At 44.3% G+C, this 20,553-nt stretch overlaps 1 protein-coding gene across 2 annotated transcripts in view; it reads left to right on the top strand.

Moving 5' to 3' along the window:
* The first annotated feature begins 292 nt into the window (after positions 1-292).
* LOC116463396 (schwannomin-interacting protein 1) overlaps positions 293-20,553 on the top strand; it is a 131,347-nt gene continuing 111,086 nt past the window's right edge. Inside the window, exons 1-2 of one of the 2 annotated variants that reach the window (XM_032146481.2) lie at positions 293-318; positions 780-1,481. In XM_032146481.2, the coding sequence (XP_032002372.1) occupies positions 798-1,481 (684 nt within the window). In that variant the 5' untranslated portion in view covers positions 293-318; positions 780-797. Of the gene's footprint in view, positions 319-448; positions 532-779; positions 1,482-20,553 lie in introns of those variants that run through there. The other variant, XM_032146480.2, reaches the window with a different exon arrangement.

Here is a 20,553-nt window from a genome sequence, read left to right as displayed (position 1 = left end):
CTCCCTCCCCTAGGGCGGTGACGGCGCCTGCAGCGACTTGCTGCCGCGCCCCGGCCAGGCACACCTTTTGGGGAGTCGGGGGACCACCCTGCCCGGCGCGGGCCGAGAGCGCCCCCCACCCCAAGCCTTCCGGCAGGTGGGAGGAGGGGCCGGCCAGGGAAACGCGGAGGCGGGAGTGAGACCTCCGACTGTCAGCGGTTCCTTAGAAAGTAAAGCTCAGCTCGCGCGCGAACCCGGTCTCCCAGCCGCGGGCGGGGAAGGGGCGGGGCGGGGCCGGGCCGGGCCGGGGCGGGGGGTGGTCTCAGCGCCTAGAGCGAGGTGCGAAATTAGTAGCCGCCCACCCCCTTCTCAGTTCCCGCCCCCAGGGAATTATAATTTCCTGGGAAAGTCTGGTTCTCGGAGAATCCTTGGGGCGGGGTAAAGGGGCGCGCCCGGCGCAAAATGGTTAATACAAAGTCTGCGCGCGCCGCGGGGTCCCTCTTATGAAAAGTGTGCGCGCTGGTGGCTGGGCACCCCTTTGCTAATTTGAGGGTTAGTTACCGGCAGGAAGTCTGGTTGTGTGAGAGGAAAGGCGGGCAGGAGGGAAGCTTCAGGCTGGTGCTGGCTCCCGCCCCCAGGCCTCCTTGGGGGATGCACCTCTGACCCAGTGGGCGCAGGGTGCGGGGCACTGAGCCGGGGCATTTGCGGCGGGCGGCGGGCGGCGGGCGGCGGGCGGCGGGCGGCGGGAGGCTGGAGCAGGCTCGGCCCAGCGGCTCACTCTCTCTACTTCCTCCCCCTAGGATTACCGAGAGGATGGGATGGATCTAGGCAGTGACGCCGGCAGCAGCAGCAGCAGCAGCCGCGCCAGTTCACAGTCCAACTCCACGAAAGTGACCCCTTGCTCCGAGTGCAAATCTTCATCGTCGCCGGGGGGCAGCCTGGACTTGGTGTCTGCTCTGGAGGACTATGAGGAGCCCTTCCCGGTCTACCAGAAGAAGGTGATTGATGAGTGGGCGCCGGAGGAGGACGGGGAGGAGGAGGAAGAGGAGGACGAGCGCGACCAGCGAGGGTACCGGGATGGCCGCTGTCCGGCCCGGGAACCGGGGGACGTAAGCTCCAGGACCCGCAGCGGCGGCGGCGGCGGCGAGGGCAGGAGCGCCACCACCGCCATGCCGCCCCCGGTGCCCAACGGCAACCTCCACCAGCACGACCCCCAGGACTTCAGGCACAATGGCAACGTGGTGGTGGCTGGCCGGCCGAGCAGTTCCCGGGGCCCCCGCCGGGCGATCCAAAAGCCCCAGCCGGCTGGGGGCCGGCGCAGTGGCCGCGGCCCGGCGGCTGGTGGGCTCTGCCTTCAGCCCCCAGACGGCGGGACTTGCGTCCCTGAAGAGCCCCCGGTGCCACCTATGGATTGGGAGGCGCTGGAGAAGCATCTGGCCGGGCTGCAGTTCCGGGAGCAGGAGGTACGGAACCAGGGCCAGGCGAGGACCAACTCCACCTCCGTAAGTTGGCCGGGGTGCGTGCCCACGCGCGCACACACGCGTACACACCCCGCGCACAGCCCGCACGCCCCCTCCCTGCGCTCCTGCCCGCCCGCGGCCCCATTCATTCTTCCTCGAGGGTGGGGGCCAGGCCGGAGAGCCTGCCGTCTGCTCCCCTGGGGATAAGGTTGCTCGGTCTGTGAGCTGTCTGGGTTTGCAGGATGGGCTGAGAGGAAGGAGGAGCAGCCAGAGGGCAGCGGAAACTCGGGTTAGTGGAACCGGCGACTCATTTTAATGGAATTACTTATGGAGACCAGGTTGTGAGTCACTTGCCTGAAAATAAATCCGGGGAGATTCTGGCACCAAAAGTCAGTGCCTGCGGGGGATATTTCAAATCGTAATAGTTGTGGCTTTGTCAATCGTGGTGGCTCTCCTCTCGTTGCTACTAATGTCTCATCCATATATAGGCTTGTTCCTATGCACACGCACACATTCGCCTGCCCACACCACCGGTCTGGCAGCGGGGTTCGTTCCGTCTTGCGTTAAGCAGATGCTCCTGTATTTGAATGGGTTGATTTTCCTCCTCTAAGACTTTCTTCCTTTATGAAACCCGAGTTATTGTTGACCTGAGGGAACGGGGTAAATGGACCTGTCAGGAGAAGGGAGGGGTTCTTCCCTGGGTCGCCTGACACACTCCCTCTGCTGTGAATCCCTCCTTGTTTTGATAACGGAGCCACTTACAGTTTCTTACCGGAGGCTACTGCCTCAATTCAGGAAAGCCAGACAGGGAGGGGTGCTGGAGTGGAAAAGCGGGAGGGAGGAGAGGAGGGCTGCATCTATAATGAGAAGCTCTGGCAGGTTCACACTTGTCTCAACATCTTTTTTGCCCCTGAGAGAAGAGCAGATAAATGACTTAAAAGAAAACCACCATGAATGTAACTCCCCTGTTTAGCTCTGTTTTGAGATAAAGCAACAGTTGTAATTTGAAATCGTTAATGATGACCCTAATTAGGGCTGAAGGGCATAGTTGAAAGGAGCTGCTTTCTGTGTGTGGCAGCTGTGTGGCAGGTGGGAAAATGCTTGCCTTGCGGGTGTAATTTTTGCGACACCAGGACCCCGGGACTCCTGAAAATTGGGTGCATGCACTCTGACTTCAGGGGTGAGGATGGTAACTGTGTTTCACAGAGAAATTGCCATGGTTCTATCAGAGAGCGCCCTTGGCTGACAGAGCCTGCTGGTTAGTTTCCCTTGGGAAACTACTTAATAAATTAACATACTCATTTTAATCCCAGCTGTTTAGGAGTTTACCATGGCCATTAACAGACGCGGAATCTTTCCATTACAGTCAATACTATCTCTTATACCTTGCAGTAGAAAATATCCTTTTCCCACTTTGTGCTTGAGAAAAATAACTCATTAATACCTGGGCTTAACAATGACTGGGAAATAAGCAGGAAGTTAGTTTACTATTGTATGACATTTATACATTCCAGGAAAATTTAGTACTTGGGTATGCATGCAAAGTTAGGGTTTGATGGTGACAATGAGCTCCATTATTCAAAAGTTGTGGAACAAATTGTTTTTGAGCACCCATGTATGTGTTGTGTGCTGGGGATGGTTCTGAGTGCTGTAGTTGCACATCAGTCCACATGGGGCTGAAATTCTGATGAGGGAAGGTAGGGATACAGACTGCATTCCCTCCAGGAACTTAAAATTTGATGGCTTACCTATCACCACCTCATACCCCTACCCCCAACACATCTTCTGGTTATTGTGAAGACTATGGATCTTTCCTTCTTGGGCAGTCTTTGAAACCAATGGTGTATCCTCACCTAGTGAACAGTTTGAATATTTGCATATTTGGGTTTCTTTCCTTCACTTCCAGCTTTCCTGGAAATGCCCCTTCTGGTCATTTCCTCTACAAGTTACACAGAGAAATTTAGATTTCATTGTGTCAAAGCAAGGATGTATACAGAAAAAAGGGAGAAGGAGGTGGCATTTGAGGTTAATGCTGGATTTTTTCATGTTTTGGTTTGTGTTTGAACAAAATTACTAGTCAATGTTGGTTTAGAATACTGTTTTTCAAACAGTAAGTTTCCCATGAAATCACCTTAGCATTTAAAAAAAATGAAATAAAACAGAATGTATGATAGTGTATTGCAGGGAGTCATAGTAAAGTTGGTAATTTTTAAAACTTTAGTTTTATATGTATGGTGGGTTGCAACATAAAGTTTACTTCTCACTATGGGTCGCTGTTATAAAAGATTGAAAAGCACTGACTTAAATCCTGTTTAGTGCTGCCTGGAGTAAGTAAGGGAATTTATGACCATGAGGACAGAAACCGGAGAAGAACAAAGGAGCCGTGTGGAAGAGAAAGCCTGCCTTGAAGGAACTGTTCAAATCCAATGATATTTTACTCCTCTTTAAAATGTCTTGTATGAATATATTTAAGTGGCATTAATACACACCACTCGAATGGGGTATACAATGAAAAGGGGATAGCTTCTCTTCACCAAGTAAGCCTATTCCTACTTCAGGGCTTTTGCCCTTCTGTTACCTCTGCTTGGAAGCAAGTGTCTGGTTCCTTCTCATCATTCCAGACTCAGCTCAACTCTTACAGCTCAGAGAAGCTGTCCCCCACCACCCTTCCTAAAGTAAAGTAACAGCACTCCACCCCAACTCAAGCACTCCTCGCGTATTGTTTTCTTCGTGTTTGTCACTATCTGACATTATCTTATTTAGTTCTCTATTTTTGGTCCCTCTGAAATGTAGGCGGGAGTGCAAGGTTCTTGCCTGTTTTTTAACTCTATAACCTATTGCCTGGAACATGCCTTGGATGGAGTAGGTTCTCAAATATTGAATGAATGAATGAATGAATGAATGAATGTTTATAATAACAACACAACCCACATCTAATCCAACTCCCATTTTACAGTTGAGAAAATTGAATCCCAGAGAGGTTAAGTGATTTGCCTCAGACACAGTGAGAAACTTATGAACAGGGTTTTGTTCTTTCTTCTGACACCAGACTAGTTCCCCCCCGCCCCCCCGTTTTTTTAATGCTTAAAATAATTTGAAGTAAAAGGAAAGGAAGGAGCTCCCACCTCCCTGAAACTTAACAGGGTTTCCTATTGACAAGTCCCTTATTGCACTTCCTTAGAATTAAGGACATAAGTAAACTGGGAAATCATCAAAACACCCTTACTTATGAGTCTTCTTTTGCAGACAGGGTTTTGTATTGTTTTGTTTCAATGACATACTGTTGGGTTCTGCAGAGCAGGGTAGTAACAGAATCCATGTCTCCTCACTCCACATCCAGTGCTCTTTCCTTCCTCTCAGTTGTGGTGATGCACGCAGAAGGATGACTGAGATCTCAAAAATGGGATGACAATCAGTTATCCCTAATTCAAGGAAGATTGAGAGGCAAATTTAAAAACTTATAATGTTTAGGTGGGATTTAAAACCTAGCACTGACTTTCACTTTGTGATGGGTTTAGAAAACTAATCTCTCTCTTGGTATCTGTGGAGGGTGATGAGCTTGGATGCTGTCAGGAACTATCTTTGGTGTCAGAGCGTGGAAGGGCCTGAGGAGTCCTGATGGAAACACTCTAGTGACTGGATCTTTGCTCCGTCTCAGAGCTGGGGGCCCAAGACAGACCTCCAGCACCTGGCCCAGCCCTCCACTGTGATGTCAGCACCTGGGGCAGCCATATCCCCAGTAGTTCCCATTGTGCGTGACACAAATAAATGCTTGAAACATGCAGAGAGGGTGAGGGGCTTTACCCGAAAACCGGAACTACTCCCAGAAGTGCCCCTTCCATGGGCAGCCCCTGCTCATCTGGTGTCAGTGTGCTTCTCACAGTCCTGCCCTGGGCTTGTATTCCCTCCTGTGGGTGAACACTCTTATTAAATTCAAGGGCCATAGATGGAGTAAAGAAAGGTTCTGGGGTTGATGCCTTTGATGTCAGATTAGGAATCCTGCTTACAGAAGTTCATGTTTCTCTTAAATTCTTATCTTCTTGCCTACTGTAACTCTGGTGCACAGGACTGGACAGTTTTCCCTCTTATGAGAGCGGGCCACAGACAGTCAGCTTTCTCTCTTCTGCTTCTCCAGGACCTTAGTACATCACTGTAGCCCTCTTGCTCCTGTTCAAAAGGCTCTGTGGACCTGTCAGCAAGTGGGATGGGGGGGCCACTGCCTCAGTGTACTCTTCCTCCTAAATGGAATATAATTACACATCTTTTTCTCTGTATTTTTCCCCGAGGCTTCCTCTCCTTCAGGGGATGTGTTCCTCCATGTCTAGCCTGTTTCCTGTCTCTGGAGACTCAGCCCATTTTGATGCTTTTCTTTAAAAATAGCTTTATTGGCCAGGCATGGTGGCTCAGGCCTGTAATCCCAGCACTTTGGTAGGCCAAGTCAGGCTGATCACCTGAGATCAGGAGTTTGAGACCAGTCTGGCCAACATGGTGAATCCCTGTCTCTTCTAAAAATACAAAAATTAGCCGGGCATGGTGGTGGGCGCCTGTAATCCCAGCTACTGGGGAGGCTGAGGCAGGAGAATCGCTTAAACCCAGGAGGCGGAGGTTGCAGTGAGCCGAGATCACGCCATTGCACTCCAGCCTGGGTGACAAGAGTGAAGCTTCGTCTCAAAAATAGAATAGAGTAGAGTAGAGTAGAGTAGAGTAGAGTAGAGTAGAATAGAATAATAAAATAAAAAGCTTTATTAAGGTATAAGTGACATACATCAACTCTACATATTTAAAATGTACAATTTGATGAGTTTTGACATATGTATGGCATATGTATGTGTTTTGACACACCTGTGAAACCATCATGAACATCAAGATAATGAACATATTTAGCATCCCCAAAGTATCCTTGCACTCCTTTGTAATACCACCATCTTGTCCCTGGGCAACCAACTGATCTGATTTCTATGTTATAGATTAGTTTATGTCTTCTAAAATTAACATAAGTGGAATCACACTATGTATGGATTTTTGTCTGGCTTCTTTCACTCAAAAAGTGATTATTTTGAGATTCATCCATGTTATTGTATGTATCAGTGGTTCATTCGAACTCTTGCTGAGTAGTGTTCCATTTTGTGGATATACCATTTTCATCTGTTGATAGACACAGGCATTGTTTCTAGGTTTTGGCTATTACAAATAAAATTGTTATGGACACTCATGTATACATTTTATCTATTTATTTTTGGGACAAAGTTTCGCTCTTGTCACACAGGCTGGAGTGCAATGATGCTATCTTGGCTCACTGCCACCTCCGTCTCCTGGGTTCAAGTGATTCTCCTGCCTCAGCCTCCTGAGTAGCTGGGATTACAGGCACCCACCATCATGCCTGGCTAATTTTTGTATTTTTGTAGAGACAGGGTTTCACCATGTTGGTCAAGCTGATCTCGAACTCCTGACCTCAGGTGATCCACCCACCTCCGCCTCCCAAAGTGCTGGGATTACAGGTGTGAGCCACTGTGCCCGGCCTGAATATACACTTTCATTTCTCTTGGGTGAATAACTAGAAATAAGAACGGCTGGATCACATGGTAGGTGTATGTTTACCTGTGTAAGAAGCTGCCTAACTGTCTTCCAAGGAAGTACTATTTTACTTTGCCATCACATGATGCTTAAAGCACTGAAAGAGGTTTCCCCTTTTTCCTATTGCCCTATTCCATCTGCATCCTGCTTTCCAGGATACCTCCCTTCAGGTGGCTGGGCGGCTGCTCCCTCCTTCTTAAGAGAAAACAACAAGAGAGCAAGGAGATCACTTGTCACATCCAACCAGTCTTTACTCCTGTTGTTTAAAAAAGGAAAGGAATCATTTTTAAATTAGAGAAGAGCTCTAGTTGTAGACTCAACACATTTTAAGTGCAGTTTTATTATTTTTAGTGCCTCTGACAGGTGCATTTTCCTCATTTAATGAGAAGATAAGAATAATTTTAATTGACACGTTAATTGAAAGCAAATTCTTCTGACGAAGTTATTTCCAAAGTACTTGAAAATAATGTGTCTTTTTATTTGTTTATATTATTAGCTAGTAGCACACTTTTTAAATTACCTACATTTCTTCCTAGAATGGTACTAATTATAGGTTATTTTCAATGTATTATTCTGTAAGAATTACAGCCCAGTTACTTCTTCCCCATCAACGACACACTACTAAAGTAGCTTGAATGGCTGAGTAGTTTATTTCTTTAGTTACTTGGGCTATGTTTAAATTACATAAGTGTCTGTTTTTGTAGACTGAATTAAGATGTCTTTAGTATTCCTACAAAATATAGTAAAGTTTATAAGTTTAATAAGTTGTGTGATTCTGCAGCCTGGGGCACAGCATTGAAAACATTCTGTGTGGAATGCAGCTATCACTTATTCCTGTTAGTTAGAGAGCATGACATGACAGTGTTAAAATTTTTTCTTCTTTTTACTGTAACTGGAAATTACCAGGGTGAAATGTATTCTGTGTTTCAACCTTTTACCTTGAAATATCTAGTACTATAATGAAAAGTTCTTTGCCTACTTTCCTATTTATGATGATTTTTGCTTAAGAGCTGCAAAGGCTGCTCTGTCTACTGGCATGTAGTCTAGACTTCAAAGAAATACGGTTAGGTTTTTGTCTTTGTTTTTTTTTTTTTTTTAAGTTAGGTTGCAGGCAAACCATATGTAAACAATTCTTAAAATTTTGAAAATATACCATTAGTTCTGGGGCTATCTATGTGTATATACAATTAAGTTATTATTGGATGGAGCATTGTATTTTAGAACAGTCTTTGAAAATGTAGTTTGATTAAAATAAATCTTTGCCTACCAATTAGTTTGCACATAGTGGACCTTTAAGACATCCTCAGGAAAATTTTCAGGATGCACATCTAAAAAACAGAGGCAGATATTCTCATCACACTTGAAGAGCTTCTTGAACATCTCACCACTGACATCACCTCACCTCCCTCCATCCCTTCCTGCTCTGCCTGCATTTCCAGTTCCAGACTCCTTGCTGGCATTCCTGACAGAAATCTCACACCTAACAAAAATCAGGCCAGACTCATCAATTTCTGATTTTGGTTCCCAGCTCTTTTGGTGACATCATAACTACCTTTTTTTCAGACAGTCTCGCTCTGTCACCCAGGCTGCAGTACAGTGGCACAATCTCGACTCGCTGCAACCCCCACCTCCCGGTTTCAAGCAATTCTCATGCCTCAGCCTCCGGAGTAGCTGGTAGTACTACAGGTGCCCACCACCATGCCCAGCTAATTTTTTAGGGATGGGGTTTCTCCATGTTGGCCAGACTGGTCTCGAACTCCTGACCTCAAGTGATCCACTCGCCTTGGCCTCCCAAGTGCTGGGATTATAGGTGTGAGCCACCACGCCCGGCCCATAACTACTTTTATCTTGAATTCTCTGTTGTCTTCTTCTGGGTATGTCTTTTAACAGTCCAACTATCTTAAGTCCCCCCTCCCCCTTAAACACATATTACACATTACACATTCCCTGAAGTGTGGACATTTTATATACAGTTGTTATCTGGTTGGTTAATGTATTTTGTGCCAGCCTTTCTCTTTAGTTCTTTAATTTACTCAAAGTTGCTACACTATAAACTTTCTTATTAGTGCTAAAGTGGTAATTCCAGGTCCTTTCTTAAAAGCTTATCCAAATACTGTGATATTGCATTTGCATTTTATTTATTTATTTATTTTTTGAGACGGAATCTCACTGTGTTGCCTAGGCTGGAGTACAGTGGCACAATCTCAGCTCACTGCAAACTCCGCCTCCCAGCTTCAAGTGATTCTCCTGCCTCAGCCTCCTGAGTAGCTGGGATTACAGGCACCCACCATCATGCCTGGCTAATTTTTGTATTTTTGCTAGAGACGGGATTTCACTATGTTGGCCAGGCTAGTCTCGAACTCCTGACCTCAGGTGATCCGCCTGCCTCAGCCTCCCAAAGTGCTGGGATTACAGGCGTGAGCCACCGCACCCAGCCTACATTTGCATTTTAATAGCAATTTGTTTTTATTTCTGGACCTCTGTCGCTGAAGAGATGAATGGTCTTGTTTTCTTACTTTTGAAAATCGGTCCTTAGTGTTTTAATGAAAAGGGCGTTTGCAGGTGCTTTTCCTTAGTTGCTTGATGCTTTCTGTGCTCTCAGCACAAATGCACTTTCTACTGTCACTTACAGGGAGACTATTTTGCACTAAACTTTTGTAGAAATTCAAGTGTCAATTGTGAAATTGAGCATTTTCAATAGAAGGGTAATAGGATTTTAGAGATAGAAAGGGATTCTGGGAGATCATCTCATCAAATGCTATTTTCAAAGGAGGAAACTGAGGTCTATGAAGATTACACGTCTTCACCCAACTTCCTCAGCCCAAGCCTGACCCAGCCTCAAGTCACCCGACTCCTAATTCCCACTTTTAATGACCTGTGCCCCACTTCAGTGCTTCAGCAGATGCTACCTTTTTAAATTGTTTTTTTTTTTTAAAGAATGGGTGTTCCCCAAATTTAATTTGGAGTACAGATCCATTTTCATAATTTAAGAGCTTCCAAAACTGGAAGTAGATTCTAATTTTTATCAATCGATAGAAAAGATTTCATTTCGTTGATTTTTTTAAAACTATGTTGTCAGAACAATTATAAAATTGCTTTCTTCCTTTTAAACTTCAGCTCATCACTGTGTGTATTTCTAGCAATAGAACAGTGCCCTCCCTGGATGATAGAAAGCTAGCGGAGAGAAGATCTCTGTGTGGCTCACCCCACAAGTGAAGACAGATTTTGTTCTATCTAAAGAGTACCCTCCAAAAGGAGAAATAACAAAACCAAGAAAAGACTAGTAGGAAGAGTATTTGTGGGGTTCAGAAGCAGCCCATAAAATAGTCTAGATTAAGATGCCTGGCATAGTTAGAATATGTGTGAGAATTTCTTATTCCACTTGTATGCCACTTATTTGTACTTAGAATTTAAAAGGCTTGCTGATTTGTAGTGTTTTTGAGTGTTCTCTGGTGAGAGCAAGAAATAGAAAAATGAATATAAGGACAGGGAAATACATTTGGATTTTTATTTGTGTATTTCCCCAGTTAAATTTGTAGGGCTGAACTGTCCTTAATTATTTGTTTCACATCCAGGATAGTTGTAATAATCCTTCACTTACCAAGTCTCTCTTCAAATCTGCAAGAGCTCTCCCTGTTTCTCAGATGCTCTTGCTTCTTTTTGTTGTTTGTGTGTTTGTTTTGTCTTAGTTTTGGCTACTACTTCCCTTTTGTGAAGAATTATCTTCCTGTCCTCTGAAAATGGAAGATAAAAAAATAATAAAATAAAAAGTAATTGTTGCCCTTTGTATGTTATCTGTTAAATAATTATGTCAAGCATGTTCTGTCACTGATCTTTATCACTTGTCTTTATCTGTTCTCATTTATGCATATACTTAATCTAATTTTTTCTCTCCACTGACCGATTTTTCAATATTTGCATCATTTTATGTTATTTTCATTTTTTCCCTACTCTTGTGGTGTATTTCCCATAAAGTGTAGGTAGTTCAAAAGATGTTGTTTAGGCTAGGAAAAGCCCAGGTGGTGGGAATGATCCCAACTAGTGTTTTGTTCAGCCCCAGGTTGATAGTTTTTTAAAAGGTACTTGTAAACCCATTTTTTTGCTACCTCTAACCAACATGAGGTTGTATTAAAGCCAAACTTACTGAAAGCTAAAGTTACCAACTTTCTTGGTCTGATTTTGTGTATCAGGTTTTCCAATTATTGCCACTTGTATCTGTACATTTTGTTTTGTTTTGTTTTTGAGACAGAGTCTCGCTGTCGCCCAGGCTGGAGCGCAGTGGCGCGATCTTGGCTCACTGCAGGCTCCGCCCCCCGGGGTTCACGCCATTCTCCTGCCTCAGCCTCCTGAGTAGTTGGGACTACAGGCGCCTACCATCTTGCCCGGCTAATTTTTTGTATTTTTAGTAGAGACGGGGTTTCACTGTGTTAGCCAGGATGGTCTCGATCTCCTGACCTCGTGATCCACCCGCCTCGGCTTCCCAAAGTGCTGGGATTACAGGCGTGAGCCACCGCGCCCGGCCGTATCTGTACATTTTACTGATGCCTCTGTATCTCCACCCAAACATTTCATATTTATGTGTAATCAAATAACCTCTTTGGCTTATCCATCATCAGCAATATCACATTAATCATTTTTTTTCTTTTTTTTCTTCCATTTCTCAGAGTCTCTTCTTAGTATTTATGGTTCATGAAAGTGACTGTGCATCTTTCTTCCTTGGGATATTAGCATAGTAGACCCAAACAAAAAGCTTCAATTTTTATGGATTCCAAGAAGCAGTGCATTAGTCTGCAGCTGATTTCTGCAAATTCATCAGTTCAAGAGGGTTTTATTGCCCATGTCTGAGATGATTGATCTCTTCAAAACTCTGCCTTATAGAAATAAATGTCTTAGTTATTCACAGAGTTAGTTTTTTGTTTTTGTTTTACGAAGTATTACAAAAAGCTTCTATTAAGAAAGTGTGTGGGGTTGGGCCTTTCCAGGTGCAGAGGCAGGTGATTCTCCGTTTGCCACAGGCTGATGGGGATGCTTTTCAGGATGCTTGGGAAACGGCAGAAACCATCTCTGCAGCCTCCCAGCCAGGCCTGCAGACAGCGGATGGTCTGTCCGTGCCTCCCTGGGCATACCCCAGCTGACTGGGTCATGCTGTTGCCCCTCAGCAGCACACGCCCCTTGCTTCCTCCTCTGAGATCTCCCCACTGTGGTCCTCAGCCTGCCTGTTTCGCCTTTCTCTCCTGTGCAGGTTACCAATTCAACGTCCCTAAGAAAGTGGCTCATCTAGCACAGGGTGCCTCTGGTGGCCAGGACCCCCTGCCAGGCCCACTCTTATACTGCTTGATGTTGGAGAGGTGAGGGCAGGCACTCCCTAGCCACCCAGCTGTGCCAGGGTTGGCCTGCTCACACGTGGGTTGTAGGTGTGCCTGGAACAAAACAATTGGTAAGTCCTGGCAGCTCCTAAATGAATGTAACTTGATTCTGCTTCCTTCTTGGTTTGCCATATATGGAGAGAACTTTGCTTTCTGAAAAAGTTTAAAGGGAATGAGGTAATTTCCTCATAATTCCTAAGATCTCCGGCAGTGTTGTAAATTTAGATTTGAGGTTAGAGTACTAAAAAATAAAAACAAAAGCAGAAAAGCTCCTGTGCTCTGAAATGCCAGGGTATTTTTAATGTCAAGTCCAGCAGCATAATAGCTTTTACCTATTTTCCCCACCTAAAGAAAGAGTAGTGTTAAACTTATTTCCAAAATAAAAGGAGTCTGAACCTCTAGGAAACTGGTACTGTATCATCTTAGAAAAGAACCTAAAGGCTAATCTACACTCCTAAAAATAACATGTTTTCAAATAGTTTCAGAACCAATTCAGTCTCCTGTTTTTCTCTTCATGATACCAGTAGCTAAAAATTACCCTACTTAATGAAAATTGCAGACAATTTTTTTTCTTTATGCAGTCTTACATAATTTTTGGTCCATTTTGACCTAGTCTGACATTTTATTTTGAACAACTACATCTTAAGTGCTTTTTTTTTTTGCAGCAAGATTTATTGTGAAGAGCAAAAGAATAAAGCTTCCACAGTGTGGAAGGGGACCCGAGTGGGTTACCCAGTGCTCTGTCCTTTTTGTTTCCACTCTAAAATTGGTTCGGCAAGGAGTAAGAGAGTAGACCACTGGAATTGTATTTTTGAACACTCGAACTGTATAACCAGTAATCTGTTAGAGTTGTTATCCATCTTACAGTGACCCCATCATCTGACCCAAATAGCTTTTAAAATAAGAGCTCATTCTAGAAGAACAACTTTAGGCAGCAGTAACTTTAAAACATTTTGAATACCTGCTCTACTGTGGTATAGTGATCTAAATATTAGATTTATTTTTCTTGTGTCTCATATAGAAACTCTAAACAAAGCAGATGAACAGTTGTGTCTGTACTAACACATGACTAAAACCTCTATAGAGTTCCAGTGTGTTGAAAGCCAAATTAAAGCTCTCTTTTTTTAGTAAACAATCCCACTGGGAATGAGAATATTAGAGCCAAGAGGGAGTCCAGAGCAAGGGTGGTAAACTCGGATGCTTCCAGAGGTCACGTAGATAACCCGTTGGAGCAGTGGGCCCAGTGGGAGAGGACCATGGTGTCCTGGAGGGTATGTCCTAGGGGTAAAGGGGCAGCTGCTGTTGCTTGCCCCCTGACTTCGTGCCATGCCAGAACATGGTCTCAGTGTTCTGATGTGTCAGGAGAAGCCCAAGATCCAAGCCTGAGATGTTATGAGAACTATCTTGACTATTACATATTGGCAAACAACTTCAAACATACATATACATTTGTGAGACTAACAAATATCTGCTGTCCAGAATACTGCCCCTAGGCTACCAGTTACCCATCTTGCTCCTAATCCAACCTCCTCACTTTTCGTACGAGAAAACTGAGATCCAAAGAGGCTAAATGTCTTACCTGAAATGAGGATAAGTTGGGGCAAGGTGGGACCATTTGCCAAGAGGTCGGTGAGATTGTAGAAGTAAGGGATCTTCAGGAGGAAAACCCATGAAGGAGTGTTGTTCTTATTTATTGACACCAGAGTAGCTTTTTTTTTTCTCCTTTCAGTGCTTAAAATAATTAGAAATAATGACATCCAAAGGAAAAAAACACGACCCACTACACACCTCTATTTCACTTAATTTTTATACACATCCCATTACTTAGCATTTACTTTTCTCTTTCATCTTCAAAGCAGTTCAAAAATTGATTTGTTATTTGTAGTCAGGGAACTGTGTCATGATTTATTTTTTATTATTTATGAATAATAAAAAGGGAAGAACTCTTTAAGAACAGAGTATCTGAAATATAAACACACACACATATGTGGCCTCAGCTGTTTCATCTGCTAGAAATTCATCTGAGACCATTTAATTCCAAGGTGTGGCGGTGAGTCTTTATAAAATTTCTTGTTATACAGAATCTAATGAAACTTAGTCATATTGAGACTTTATTTAATTGTAGCTGTCATTCATAATATAGTGGAGGACCTGTTGAAAATATAAAAGTTGGGACTCTTTTTTCCTCTTTGGAACTATTGGCTCTAAGTATAAAGTTAACATAGATTCCAAATAAACTAAACAATTTTGGGATGTTTATTCACTTTTCTTTAGAAAAACAGGAAACTGTTTTTGTTTTTGTTTTTGTTTTTTTTGAGACAGAGTCTCGCTCTGTCACCCAGGCTGGAGTGCAGTGGCATGATCTCAGCTCACTGCAAGCTCCACTTCCCGGGTTCAGGCCACTCTCCTGCCTCAGCCTCCTGAGTAGCTGGGACTACAGGCGCCCGCCACCACGCCCAGCTAATTTTTTGTATTTTTAGAAGAGATGGGGTTTTACCGTGTTAGCCAGGATGGTCTCTTTCTCCTGACCTCGTGATCCACCCCGCCTTGGCCTCCCAAAGTGCTGGGATTACAGTCGTGAGCCACCGCACCTGGCCAGGAAACGTTTTTTATATTAGTTTTTTTTTTTTTAAACTTATTTTGGAATAATTTTAGATTTGCAAATAAATTGCAAAGATAGTACACAGAGTTCTCAAATAGCCTTCAGCAGCTTCCCCTTATGTTAGTATCTTGTATGTCTAGGATACATTTTTCAAGCTATTCATGTTTCAAGAAATGAACATTTACCCAATACTATCACCTAACCTACAAACTTTATTGAGATTTATATTGGCCTTTGAAATTAAAAAGGGTATACTAAAACTATTTGATAACTGTAATAAGTAATATGTCCTCATAGGCTGTGACTTGAGGAGGGAGGGGAGAGTTAGGTTCCTCCACATTCTACACTGCCCCTCCACAAAGCCATCCTAAACAGGCATGAAATTTAAGTAAACATGGTGCTAATATATTTGCTATGTAAATGCTTTTGAAGACAAGTCTCTAGCCTCCTCTTCCAATCAGGTTGCCTTGCCTGTATCCCTCCTCGGTGGAACTCTGGTGCTGCCGCTGGAGAAGACAGATGGAGTGAAGGGGCAGATAAAGAAATATGTGCACACACGCCCTGTGGAGGGTGCATCTCCTCTCGTCAGGGAGGAGGGAGCGAGGGGGCTGTTTTGTGAGTTCTTAAGTGTAGAAATAAACTTGCCCACAGCCTGCTTTCCATCTGGGCTGTGGACAGCCACAAGTTCTCACTTGTTATTTGCTCTCTGATATCCAGATTTTTTATTGTTTTAAAGTAGGAAACAACTTTTCAGCTTGGTAGTTTACTTCTTTAAAGTTAAGTTTCTGGTGGAATTGTGAAGGCTCTGTGAGTGTCCGGTGGAAGTCCTGGGAGAGGGTACGTTACAGGCAACTCACAGAGGTGTGAGCGACCTGTGGAACAAATGCCACTCAGGATGTGAAAGGGCTGGGGTTAAGTCATGAGGAACAGATTAGAAATGGTATAGAAAAGGGTTTAGGACTCTTGCAGGAGTGGAAAAGGGAAGGGAAATTGGCACATCAGGATGTTCAATATTTGTTGACTGATTGAATGGTCAGAATTTCAAAAACTAAACCACTAATGGGCATCAGGCATAGTTTTGTTGCCAATAGAAGGATGTCCCCGGCCAGGTGCAGTGGCTTACACCTGTAATCCCAGCACTTTGGGAGGCCTGGGTGGGCAGATCACTTTGAGGTCAGGAGTTCGAGACCAGCCTGGCCAACATGGTGAAACCCTGTCTCTACCAAAAAAAAAAAACAAAACAAAAAAACAAGTTAGCTGGGCATGGGCATGGTGGCACACACCTGTAATCCCAGCTATTTGAGAGGCTAAGGTAGGAGAATCGCTTGAACCCAGGAGGCAGAGATTGCTCTGAGCCAAGATCGCACCATGGCATTCCAGTCCATGAGACTCCATGGACTCCATCTCAAAAAAAAAAAAAATAGAAGGATGTCCCCATGACTCAGTGAATTCTCATAGAGCATCTGGTTTTGCCAACAGGAGCAGTAATTTCCTTTTGTTAAATTTTTTTTAACTAATTATGTGTTCAATATATTGTGGATTATGATAGCACTAACTCAACATTTCTTTCAGGAAAATTGTGTTTTCTGGACCACAGTAATTTGAATAGCTCCTTCAACTTAGATATTCTCTTGAAGTTCATTACATGCTGTGCTGGAGGATGGGAGGTATTGCAAATACACTCCTCTATATTCTTAGGTTCTTCCTCCTGTGATGGATGTTCATGGGTTTTGGTACCCAGCATGAGTTACCCTTCCTAAGAGCTCCCAGCTTCCTTTTGGGGGACTACCTCTTCCGTGTCTTGTGTGATTTTGGTGGAAGAGTAATTATAAGTAGCTGACTCATGTCCTGGGAACCTCAGCTCGACTTCCTTCTCCTCCCCTGGCTCTGCTGCAGGTGGAAGAGCTCCCAGGAAATTTATGTCTAGAGAATTTGCAGCAAGGTCCTCAGGGACAGTCGGAGGCCCTCGCAGTGTTGACTGCTGCCAAACCCATGCTATGAAGGGACCATGGCTGTGACTTCTGCTTCCTGACCTTGTTTCTACTTGTTTCCAAAGCGCTGCTCTAGTGTCTGCCTCCTGTTGCTTCTGTGGATTTGTTAGCCAGTGTTGGTTTTAATTGCTTGCAAGTCAGGAACCCTAATTAATAACAGCGGGCAGTCTCTTGACTTAGGACTCAAGTTCAAACCATGACAGTTGAAGGCCCAGTATTAATAAATACATTTCTGTTGCCCAATCATTAAATATCGAAGGTGTAATGGACCTTAAAAGCTCATCTGGCCCAATCCCCTGTATTTTCCTCCAGTGGTGAGGAAATAAACACATCAAGTGAAAGAGATGTTCAAAGGGTCATAAATGTAACATGCCAAGTTGGTATCCTACATAGAGACATCAGGGCTCATTGGTCTCGGCATCTTGCCCACACACCCTCACCATACTCCTTTACCTCTGTGACCCATAGTGTCCACTTATGGGATGGGATGACAGGGCATAACCTAGGGTGGCACCAGTGACCTTGGAAAGGGTCACAGCTAACTAGCCCCCATAGTGATTCAACCTGTGACTCTGGTGGTGGTAATACCAAGATTCAGACACTGAGCTGAAATGTCAGCATCCAGCTGCAGCCACAGGTGTGCCTGTGTGCTCTGATGCCAGCTCAGATGCGTCCACTTGATGAGGCTGAGACTGTGCATGAGGAGGTGGTTGTCAGCAGCCCCAGGAATCAGATCGTCATCTCCTTATGATTATTGGGATAAAAACAACTAGTTTTACGGCATAAATTTTATATTTTTAATGTGAATTAAAGATTGCTTTCTAACCATTCCTTATCTTATAGAAACTGTTTTTGTGTGTTCTAAGTGTAGCACATCTCTGAGTTCTGTGGGGGTAAATGTTCTGAATCCATTTTGGAGCAAGAGTTATTCATTTATTTATTGAGACAGAGTTTTGCTCTTGTTGCCCAGACTGGAGTGCAATGGCATGATCTCGGCTCACTGCAACCTCCACCTCTTAGGTTCAAGCGATTCATCTGCCTCAGCCTCTCAAGTAGCTGGGATTACAGGAGCATGCCACCATGCCCAGCTAATTTTTGTATTTTTAGTAGAGATGGGGTTTCACTATGTTGGCCAGGCTGGTCTCGAACTCCTGATCTCAGGTGATCCATCCACCTTGGCCTCCTAAAGTGCTGGGATTATAGGTGTGAGCCACCATGCCCAGCCAATAAGTTACATTTTTAAATTGCTTATGTGAAGCTTTTCAGCAAAGCATAGCACACAAAATGATGTCTGCCAAGAATTTTCTTAATATATGCCATTATTTTTTCTTCATAACTTTACTCAATGAGTGAATATTGATTGAATGCCCACTATGTGTTAGGTATGGAGTACAGAGAGGAGTGGAAGTTGACAGGGAGCTGTCATGTCATGGAGCTTGCGGTCACACAGGGAAGAGTGACAGAAATCACGTCAACACACATGGGTGCATCCCAGGAGGGTGACAATGCTGCAAGAAGTGGACAGACACACACTAAACCTGACCTAAGGAGTCACTTGTCATCCCTTCCCAGGACACGGCTTCTCTGTGGCACAGGACCAGTAGCCTTCATACCCTTGCCACTAAAAATCTAGGAAACAGCCAGAAATTATAAAAAAAAGCAAGCATGTTCACGTTGTATGGTATTTAATAATAATAGCTATTATGTATTGAGTTTATATGTAGAATAGGACTATGGTTCTCTGAGGTTACCAGCAGGCTTGCTGTGATGGGCATGACTTGGGAGCCCTTGCCACCAGGTGGCAACACACCTGGAGAGCTCTCCTCCCAGAAGTCCTGAAATCACATCTAGCAATAGCTTCATCTGCGGCAGCATGTCCAGCAAAGAGACTGTCACCGAAGGACCAGGAAGGGAGACAAGGTTCGGAAGGGGGAAGCTGAGGGTGCACAAGCTACAGGGAAATCTGCTACCTTCTGCAACGTTTTTGCCCATTCATTTATTTATTCACTTAATAGTAATTTATTTGCTCAGTAGCTGCACTCTGCTAGACACTCGGAGTCAACCTAGCTAGGATTTTTTCCCAAATGGTCTTATTTATTTTGTTGAGGGAGAGGGACATCAAACAAACACCGAGGTTGGTTATTTAACATCCAAGATAAGTGATTCAGTTGACTTTGGAGACTGACTTGGCCAGCTGCTGAGGCAGAGACAGTGCTGAGGGATTGACAGCTGAATGGAGACCTGAAGAGCTTCTGGGAGCCAGGTGAAAGGAGGGATGGCAAGAGCTGCCCAGCCCTGGGCAAGAGGGAGTTTGGAAAGTTTCATGGAAACTGCACCAGGAGCATCCTCACCAAAATCACTCCCTTACCTCACAAACACATCCCAGGCATCTGAATCTGCACTTCATTTGTGGAACTTTCCACTAGTCCTAAAAGTCATCTTGCGCACAATAAAATAATCTTGCAATTTTCCTGTAGTTGATTTGAAATATTTTTATGCTGCAAGGAGTTTAATAACAGGCACAATGCTTGAAATGTCACTTCCTTATACTTGGAGAACTGGAGTGGAGTGGAGAATGGAGCCTTTTAGGGAAGTACGTGGGACGAAGCTGTTTGAATCCAGTGATGAATTAGTGTTAAACTTCTCACGCTCCAGGAACTTCTTGAGTATTTTGGTTTAAAGTAGTTGGCATATTTGTGGGTTTTTCTCCCAGGTCTACTGGAAGCTGTGAGCTGGGAATATAGTAAAACAGAGGTCCCAGCCTTTTTCCTAATGAGTTATTTGTGATTTACCTGAAGCTTTAGGCACACTAACCCAAGATGAAGTAAAGGCGTTGTAATGCCAGGTGCCAACAGAAAGTCAGGTATTCTCATGCCAGCCACATGAGCACTCCACCCCGGGGCTTCTTTCTAAAACCCTTCTGTGCTTTGCAGGCAGGTCCAAGGAGGTTAGAGAAACCCCTGCAGTCCCCCTTCCATCCCATATTTGATGATTGGACAGGGGAGTCTTGGTTAGGAGCAAAGGATAATTACTGTGTCAGAGCACAACCAATGAATTGTAACGAGCTGAGGTAAAGCTTAATTTCCTCTTCCACCTACCGCAATGAAAAGCTGTTGAATGTCAAATATGGTTTGCACTTTTGAAGTGAAAATGGTTTCTGCCACATATCATCCCATTAAGCAAGTCTACACCTGTTCATCTGGTCATGGGTTAGCAGAAAGAATGAAAGAGAAAAACTCTGTGCCTTTGAGCGAAGACATTTTTCAGCACTTATTACTCTGTTTCACTTTCCAGCTTTCACCTTCTCTGCAGTTTTTCTTTCATCTTGACACTATAAGGAATGCATGAGCCTTCCCTATGGAACATTGTAGATCTCGTTTAAATGGTAAAAACATCTCCAGCTCAGCTGACCAGTTCATTAGCATAGCTATGTGCTACACAAGAAACATGAAATATTTTGTCAGGTAGGAATCTAAGGAATCCCAGTGACGTGGGCTTTCCCATCAGTCCTTTGCTGTTTTCTCTTAACTTAAGCCTTGTGCTGCTTTAGTTACCCTGTAGAATAAATGGAAAAGTAAATG

The sequence above is a fragment of the Hylobates moloch genome, unplaced genomic scaffold (genome assembly GCF_009828535.3).
Source record: "Hylobates moloch isolate HMO894 unplaced genomic scaffold, HMol_V3 SCAFFOLD_35, whole genome shotgun sequence".
Lineage (NCBI taxonomy): Eukaryota > Metazoa > Chordata > Mammalia > Primates > Hylobatidae > Hylobates > Hylobates moloch.
Note: the sequence above shows the minus strand (reverse complement) of the source record. Positions and strands in the feature narration are given on the sequence as shown.